This window comes from Helianthus annuus, chromosome 15 (assembly GCF_002127325.2).
Source record: "Helianthus annuus cultivar XRQ/B chromosome 15, HanXRQr2.0-SUNRISE, whole genome shotgun sequence".
Classification (NCBI taxonomy): Eukaryota; Viridiplantae; Streptophyta; class Magnoliopsida; order Asterales; family Asteraceae; genus Helianthus; species Helianthus annuus.
In genome coordinates, this window is record NC_035447.2 from 63,498,502 (window position 1) to 63,508,073 (window position 9,572).

Genomic DNA, 9,572 nt, shown 5'->3' on the forward strand with positions numbered 1-9,572 from the left:
ACGTATATTTTAAGTTTCATGTGTTTTCTTGTGCATTAGCGCCACTTTATATGTTTCTTACTTGTGCATTGTAAATTTTTATACTTTCGATGATATCCCTTCTTTAAAGGGTTCTCATTGTATGAGTTACGAGGTAAATGATCAAACAAAATAATGTTTGATATTGGAAAAGAGATTCCTGATAAAGAATTCTAGACACGGATGCTTGTGCTTTACTTCAATTTGTCAATCCTTATGGGTTTTTGGAATTTCCTTATAGATATACCTATCTATATAATCACATTTTTCATATGCTGAAAAAAACATATCATTTATCAGGTCAATGTATTTAACAGATTCATATTTCCAAGAACCACTCAGGTATTTGGTCATGATACTAATTTAGGGAAATCTTGTCACTGATTTGACATATCATTTACCCCGTCTTATCCGGTTCACGCCGGAGCGGTAATCTCAATATGTCCGGTCAAGCTGGAGAGTCTGCTACTCTATACCCAGTTTTGCCGGAGAAAATTTTCTATTTCCCATAAATAGTATCTTTTCAAAAAGTGCCTCTTTTATTAGGGCTTTTATCAAGGAAATTTGTATCCCCATAACATATCTTATTCTGGACCAAATAATATCAATAAGCAGGAATAAATAGCAATTAAGTGCTATTGCCTGCTAACTGTCATACCAGTATCCATTACATTATATAAGTAATTTACCTTAAAATTTATTTTAAGGAAAAATTCTTAAATTCAAGTCTAAATACTATCCAGAGTGCCATCAGATAATATTAAGTTTCTAATTCTCCGTTTCACTTTAGGTATTATTATAATACCTAATTGTGTAAACCAGTGGCTTAGCTTATACTAAGGCATCTTTTCTTATGTTCAAGTCTAACTGCTATCAGCTGTGCTACCATTTAATAGAAATCTCCTAACTCTTTTTATTTAAGCTTAAGTATTATTATCACAACACTTATAGGCTTAAAGCAGTGGCTTAGCTCTGATACCACCTTCTGTCACGACCCCCGACCCACCTTGGACGGAATCGGGAGCCGCGAGCAGTCCCGTGGTACCGGTGATTATTTTTATTTTAAAAAAAACATTGCAGCGGAAATTTCATCAGGACCGTGAGTTAGGAAAAATATCAGAGTTTAAAAACACCGGATTTTATTTATTAAATAGATGGGATAAACTCATGTTTTACAAAGGTAGCTTTTAATATAAAAACGATATTTCTTAATTTTGATTTAATTAATGAAATAAGCCACTTCTTGAAGTCCTTCAGTGCTGGATCTAATCCTTACTCCAATCTACTGTAATTACCTGAAACGCGTTTTAAAAAGGTTTTGTCAGCGGGAAATACTGAGTGAATCATTCTGTTTTCTAAAACGACCCGTTAGTTATAATTTACAGTATTAAGAGCGATTACAATGTTTCTATCAACCAATTATCAAGAATGGGTATTTGTCACTCGATTCATTTCTGTGACTGTGGTCATATCACTATTGGGTCCCGTTGCCCTAATAGTGACGGTGTACTCACACAGAGTAATAATAACTCACATAGAGTAATATTCACTCACATAGAGTGATAATAACAGTAATGTGCACAATACCCCACATACCGGCTGTAATTTGGTGATTACAAAGACTTAATCCCTGTAATTATAACCTTGAAAATATTTTGAGGTATTGTAATACTTACTCACAAACTGTGAGAAAACAGTTTAAAAAGAAGAATGACTCACATTGCAGATTAACGAGCAATAGATATAAGCCTACTGATTAGCCTTGATTACACCTAGTTTTAACACAATGTACACACAGACAGGTTAGTAACTAATACAGCAATTACGTCAATTCACGAGATTAAACCTTCACAACGATTAATCAGTGCAATACTCGATAATTCAATCGGATTCACAACGAATAACAGAGCATAGTCCGAATTCGAACAACACTCAAATATTCAAGTCGAAATCACGACGAATAATCAAAGTACAAGCTCAATTGAGCAGCACCCGGACTATCGTTGGATAGTTATAATCGATCGGACGTTGAATCGTAATAGCGATCGAGTTATTACCCTGATTGTGGCAGCACCCCGTGATTTAGTGTGTGTGTGTTGGACTGTGTTGCTTATAACTCGACGTATATTATGAATTTTAACGTCGAACGAACATCTGAATTCAAGTCCCAACCCCCTCTATATATACTGAAAGTTGGACTCCCCCGCGTGTCGCGGAAGAAGTCGTGATATCTGTCGCGACTCGCCTGAGGTGACTATCTAGCCTAGAGTAGCCTTGTCGTGGTATAGCTTTGCTGAATCAGTTTCGACGGAAACTTAGCTCCCACGTAAATTTTATTAAGATATTACCAACTAGGGTTTATCCCCCCTAAGTTTTAGGGGCCCTAATTCTGATTCTGATTGTTATGAAAATTTTAGGGTTTATGCGAAATTACTTGGGTTTCTCAATTAGGGTTTTCTTAATAGCTAATTACCATCCTAATTATGGATTTTAGTGACAGTTGTTACAGAGAAGAAGTAACATGGTTGCTTACCTGCTTCCAATCGCCATTGTAGATGTTTAGGGTTGTTGAAACTAAAAAGTCCCTGATAAACACCATCTGAATAAGTTGGGTGCTTCTCTCCGGAAGGAATAGATAGGCTCAATGAAGTGTACTCAATTTAATCAACAGAACAATACTTAAATTTGGGCAAAACTGGTACTAAACATACCTACACACATGATTTGATAAACGAAACTAATATAGTAGGAGAAGATATATCAGTGAATCGAATAGGGATCTAGCACCCTAAATGAAGACGCAGAGATTTACAAAGAAAGAACATAAATTTAGAACAGATACTAACTGTTGAATATCTCAATCAGAGCAGTTGATGAAGTTATGAATCTAGGGTTTGGGAGCTTAGAGAGACACATGAAAATATGTGAAATATATGTAAAACATACACAAATCAAAGAATAACACATACCGATTAATGATGAAGAAAGATTGAAAGGAAAGGGTTTGGTAATGTTGCAACTGATTCTTCTTCAGATTATGTAACAGTAGAGAAAGAAGCGTGATTTGAATTTCAAAACTCTAGGGTTTGAAGTTTCATCTGATTAAATGGCGCGAAGGAGTGGTTGGATGGTGTAATGGCGTGCAAAAAAGCTTCAGGGTTTAATTGGGAGAGAATGTTGGCCCAATGAATAAGCTGCAGAGTTTTAAATAAGAGTAAACTGCCATTTTGGTCCCTGTGGTTTAATCACTTTTGCCACTTTAGTCCAAAACTCAAACTTTTTGCATCTGGGTCCCTGTGGTTTCAGTTTTATTGACATTTTGGTCCAAAAATGAAATCAGATCATATTTGTCTTATAAAATCCTGCAATTTTGTCATTTTTCTCAGAGGCAAATCAGGTCATATTTGTCTTATAAAATATGGTATTTATTTATAAAAAGAAATGATCATTTTGCCCCTGCGGAAAATGACAAAATAGCGGGATTTTATAAGATAAATATGATATTATTTCATTTTTGGACCAAAATGGCAATAAAACTGAAACCATAGGGACTCAGATGCAAAAAGTTTGAGTTTTGGACTAAAGTGGCAAAAGTGATCCAACCACAGGGACCAAAATGGCAGTTTACTCTTTAAATAATCTAGGTTATAGTTTAAAGAAGTCATTATTCTTTTAATCCCCATTTCTTAGATAAAAAGATTACAATTTTAATTTTAAATATAAAATCGTTTTATTGGTCAACTTATGTATGTATGTGTGCATGTATGTGGTCATGTATGTGTTTTAGAAAAAAGATGACATCATTTTTTAAAGAATTAACATCACCCTTTTTAAAATACCTGCCTATGATTGGGGGAGGGCTGCCTTATGACATCAGCCTTAATCCCCATTTATTAGATAAAATGATTTTTAAAATTACAATTATAGTCCCCAACTTTTGCACATTTGTTCTCGGATAGTCCCTGATGTGGATGGAGGTTAGTTTTTAGTGTCAAGTGAGTGTGAAATTACAAAAACACCCTTACATACGTGCATCAACAGGTGACCAAATCGACCCAGATTCAGTGACAATTCTTGGGTTTTTGGAGTAGATCTAGCGGCGGAGGCGGTGATGGTTGAGGGTTTTTGTTTAGATCGGATCGGCGCCACTTGTGGAGGTTTCATGGCCACTGGCAGCTCGACTCTGACCAGTGACCACCACGGTAATTCCAACCAGCGACGGAACTAGACCAAAAATTTAGGGGTATCTCAGTTTTTTATTTTTTAGACCAGGGGTATCCTTTGTATAACGGAGACGAAGTTGCGGGGTATTATTACACTACGAAAACGGAGTTAAGGAATATTTTTACACTACGGAGACGGGGTCGAGAGGTAGCCCGTGCTACCCCTACTAACATTGTAAGTCCGCCACTGATTCCAACTTCAGTCGACAAATCATGGATTTGATCCTACTCAATCTTGTTTACTTTCTTGAATTCTACTTATTTTATCCCACTTACATCGATTTATAAAAAAAGCTAAGAACTTTGTGAATTTTTACAAGAGTAGGTATGGAGCCCAATATATATCACATCAACACCTAAAGCTTGTTTGTGATCAGATTGGATTAATATATATAGATATTGCTCGATGAACTAGCAGAAGTAGACAAATTACAAAAGTATTGGTTTTTTGGTTGATTCCAATAAGGAAATTGATACAAAATTTTGTTTTTAGCCCTACGGTGTGTTTATGTTTGAGAGAGAAATAGAGATGGTAGAGAGAGAGAGAGATGGTGGAGATGAGGTGGGGATCAATTGTTGTTGGGGTAATGAAGATGAGGATGGTGGGCCCATAAGTTTTTTTAATTATTTATGTGGGGCCTATTTAAAGTTTATTTTTATCCTTTAGTTATTAATTTTTATTTTTAACACTAAGGGTGTTTTTGTAATTTCACACTCATTTAACACCATAAAAAACTAACCCTCATCTATGCTAGAGACTATCCGAGAAAGAATGTGCAAAAGTTAGTGATTATAGTTGTAATTTTAAAAATGTAGGGATTATAGATGACAATAGAGCAAACCACATGGATTATACGAGCATTTTTCTCCGTATGATAATAAAAGTAAATTTGGGTAGTAGAAAACTGGATGAGGGGATGAAGAAGATATAACATGGAGAACGGAAGTATTTTTTTTTTTGAAGTATAAAGTAAATTATCTTTATGGTTTGACAAAGAGTAGGAACGTATTCCGTAGTTTAAACCAAAATTCGTAAAGCATATATACCAACTTGTAATTTACTCCGACCATGTATTAGAAGCAAAGTTGACACCCACTATATACGAATATGATTATGATTTTATTACAATGTCAATAGGTCCCTACAACTTTGAATTGAATATCCTTTAATTACCAAAAATTTCAACCAAAAATTTCAATATATACACACAAAGTAGATGTTTATTCATTCATTCACAATACATCATGCATTTACCTTTAGTATTTTTCTTACCTTTGATAACCCTTTGTCATTTTCCACATGTTGTTGCTCCTTCTTCTCCTTCCTCACCACGTGTATTAACCCAAGGCTCATCACTCTTGGTTGAAAAGAAACATCATTTGATTTCATCAAATGGCCTTTTCACAGCAGGATTTTATGAGATTGGCCAAAATGCTTATTGCTTTGCAATATGGTTTTCTCAACCCATGCTGAATGGAAACCACACATTGGTTTGGATGGCAAACCGAAATGAACCTGTCAACGGAAAACGCTCCAGGATTTCCTTGTCGAAGAGAGGAAATCTTATTCTTAGAGACGTTGGCCAAAGAATTTGGGCAACCAACACTCAATCTAACTCACCTTTGCAACTGCAACTCCTTGACTCGGGTAACCTTGTTCTTACCGAGTTTGAAAATAAATCATATCTTTGGCAGAGTTTTAGTTTTCCAACCGACACTATCCTTCCCAATCAGCCTTTCACTAAAGACACCGTCCTCATATCTTCCAGAAGTTCGACAAATTTGTCTTCTGGCTTCTACAAACTCTATTTTGACAATGACAATGTAATCAGCCTTCTTTACAGTAGCAACGAAGTTACCAGCGTTTATTGGCCTGAACCTTATTTACTAACATGGGAAGCAGGAAGGTCTACGTACAACAATAGTAGATTTGCTTTGCTTGATTCCAAAGGGCGTTTCCAATCCTCGGACAATCTTACTTTTATTACCACCGACTATGGTGATGCCCTTCAAAGAAGACTCACACTTGATGTTGATGGTAATATTAGAGTTTACTCACTTAACAAAAGAAGTTGGCGTGTTTCTTGGCAAGCAATTTTAACACCATGTACAATTCATGGGATTTGTGGTCCAAATAGCCTTTGTACATACAGCTTTGAATCAGGAAGGAGTTGCACTTGCCCGCAAGGATACAAGAGCAAGAACCACTCAGATTTGTCTTTTGGGTGTGAATCTACATTTGATCTTTCTGGGCATCATAAAAAGTTTGAATTCATAAAGCTCCCTCATGTAGAATTTTATGGATTTGATTCCATTTATATACCAAGTTCCAGTCTCAAAGAATGCAAGAACGCCTGCTTGAATGACTCCAACTGTAAAGCCTTTCAATATAACTTTGATAAAGATAAAGGGACGGGATCCTTTAGATGTTATATCAAGACTTTGTTGTTCAATGGCTACTACAGGGGCACTCATCACGTCACTTATCTTAAGCTACCTAAAAATGATGTATTATCATATAATCAACATGTTGCTAACAACGTTTTGGATTGCTCAAGTTCTATGATTCAGCTCAAACGAACATACGAGAAAAAGAGTGCAAACGGGTCCCTCAAGTTCATGTTGTGGTTCAGCATCATCCTTGGTGTGATTGAAGTTACATCCTTTGTATTCTTCTATTATATCACCAAACAACCATCAGGCACAACCCAAACCTACCTTGCAATTGCTACCGGATTCAAACGGTTTACATATGCCGAGATAGTGAAGGCATCTAATAAATTCAGGGAAGAGATCGGAAGAGGCGGTGGGGGTATTGTGTACAAAGGCATACTTCCAGACAACCGAGTGGTAGCTATTAAGCAACTCCATGAGGCTATCCAAGGAGAAGCCGAATTTCTAGCAGAGATGAGCACAATCGGATGGATAAATCACAAGAACTTGATAGAAACATATGGTTATTGTATTGAGGGAAAACATCGGATCTTGGTCTATGAGTACATGGAGAATGGCTCATTAGCCAAGAACATAGGTGGTAACCAGCTTGATTGGCAAAATATATTTGAAATTGCATTTGGCGTTGCGAAAGGGCTAGCTTATCTACATGAAGAATGCTTGGAGTGGGTTTTGCACTGTGATGTTAAACCACAAAATATATTGTTGGATGCTAGTTATAACCCAAAGGTTGCTGACTTTGGTCTGTCCAAGCTATTCCAACAAGGCGTAAAAGAAAATTCTCTCTTTTCAAGGATAAGGGGGACCCGAGGGTATATGGCTCCAGAATGGGTGTTTAATCTTCCAATTACTTCAAAGGTTGATGTTTATAGCTACGGGATGGTGGTTCTAGAGATGATAACAGGAAGAAGTCCCACATATGATCAACCAAGTGATGATAACGAAATGTTGGAACAAAAGAGGCTCGTAAGTTGGTTAAACGAGAAGGTCCATCGGGCTAGCGAATGTTTGACAGAGACACAAATTACAGAGTTGCTAAATCCTATGATAACGGGTGAGTATGAAATAGGTCAGCTGAATAATCTTCTAAAAGTGGCTCTAGAATGTGTTGAGGATGATAAAGACGCTCGACCAACCATGAGTGAGGTTGTGAAGAGGCTTCTCCACCTTGAGATGGAAGTTTAGTCACAACCGCACTTTTCTCATGTGGTTAAAATTATTAAAACCAGTTATGAGTTGGACACTATGCTTCATGTTATTTCGGTATGTTTTTAGTATTGACTAGGTTGTGATTCCATTTTGTTGATGTTGTTTAATAAATCTTAATTCCTTGTTCATGTCTAAGGTGAGTTAAGAATGTCTTGTTGTTTGTTATGATGGAGGTTATTATTGCTATGTGTTACTTAATAACATATTTCCTATAATATATAAAGTGTTTGGTTCTAGCTTCTTGTAATTGGTCACATGGAGAAGGATTGTCCATTAAGGAAAATGTTAGAACGAAAAGAATAGGGAAAATATTTGTGTTATGAAAACTTTTTACAGCAATGAAGTTAGATGAACCGTTTTTTCACACGAATTTGTAACCAAATCGAGCGTAGCAAGTCGTTATGAACATTGAGCCGAAAGTAAAAGTGGACGCACCATTTAAAGAGATAGATGCACATTGTTTTGAACAACGCCCTTAAAAAGTATCATCATCATATTCAGTAAGTCTCACCAATAGCAAAGCTAAGGTAGGATCTAAGGAGGGTAAAATGTAGACAACCTTACCTCTAACCTATAGGAATAGAGAGACCGCTTCCAGTGAGACCCCCGGCTCGATAGTAGTTTTGTATCAAGCCTTGGACATAAGGCACATAACACTCAACAATTGAGACAAAAGCCAATTAGTGCATGTACCCCCTTGTCTTTCGGTTATCAACGCCACCACATGATGCATGATTAACCGTCCATCGCTTTTTAACGTTATTTTCACGAAATTAGTAAAATGACATTAAAATTAGTGCACTTTCACTTTTGCCCCTTGAGAGCCCACACATATTATATGCGCATACCTTAAACGAAGCGTCCTTTAAAGTTAATATAATAAGACTTAACATTAAATTTAAGGGGAAAAATGGATTTTAATGAATACAATATATATTTTAAATTAAACTAGTTTTTTCGTCCCGCCGCGTTGCGGCTAACTTCTTTTATTATTTAGTCTGTGTTTACTTGTGTTTCGAAATCACTACGAGTGTTGTGTACGGAACCGTCGACAAGAATAAAAATAAAATGTAGAAAAAAACACCAAAAGATAACCGAAAGAAAATCAACCAAAAAATTTGTATGGTAATGATGTTCGTATGAAACTTGTAGTCAGAGATGAGCAAATGGTATTGGGTACAAGTACCGAATATCTCGAACCCAACCGTTGACAAGAATAAAAATAAAATGTAGAAAAAAACACCAAAAGATAATTGAAAGAAAATCAACCAAAAAATTTGTATGGTAATGATGTTGTTCGTATGAAACTTCTAGTCAGAGATGAGCAAATAGTATTGGGTACCAGTACCGAATTTCCCGAACCCAAATATCTTAAGTACCAGTTCAGTACTGACTTTTGGCTTTCCTGATACCGGTTCGCTATCGGTTTTTACCTTCATATACCTGTACCATAACCGGTATTTTCGGTACCAGTGCCAATTCAGTATCGGTTGGCACCGAGCTCATCCCTACCCTTGAAACTTAAAAAATCATTAAAAGTTGAAGAAAATCAACAAAAAAGTTGTACGATACCGTTGTTGTTCGTACGGTGTCCGTGATCAAGGATGAGCAAATGTTACCGGGTAGCAGTACCGAATTTTCCAAAACTAAAAGATTTTCAATATCAAT

General features: G+C 36.3%; 1 protein-coding gene across 1 annotated transcript; it reads left to right on the forward strand.

Annotated features, from left to right (window-relative positions):
- The first annotated feature begins 5,510 nt into the window (after nt 1–5,510).
- LOC110931390 (putative receptor protein kinase ZmPK1) lies at nt 5,511–7,993 on the forward strand. The gene has a single exon (XM_022174787.2). It carries the CDS (start codon nt 5,709–5,711, stop codon nt 7,878–7,880), a length of 2,172 nt encoding a protein of 723 aa, XP_022030479.2. The 5' UTR covers nt 5,511–5,708; the 3' UTR covers nt 7,881–7,993.
- The last annotated feature ends 1,579 nt before the right edge of the window (nt 7,994–9,572 follow it).

What these genes read in the sequence shown, in the direction of transcription:
- LOC110931390 (XM_022174787.2), top strand. Translation starts at nt 5,709, where the DNA reads ATGCTGAATGGAAACCACACATTGGTTTGGATGGCAAACCGAAATGAA.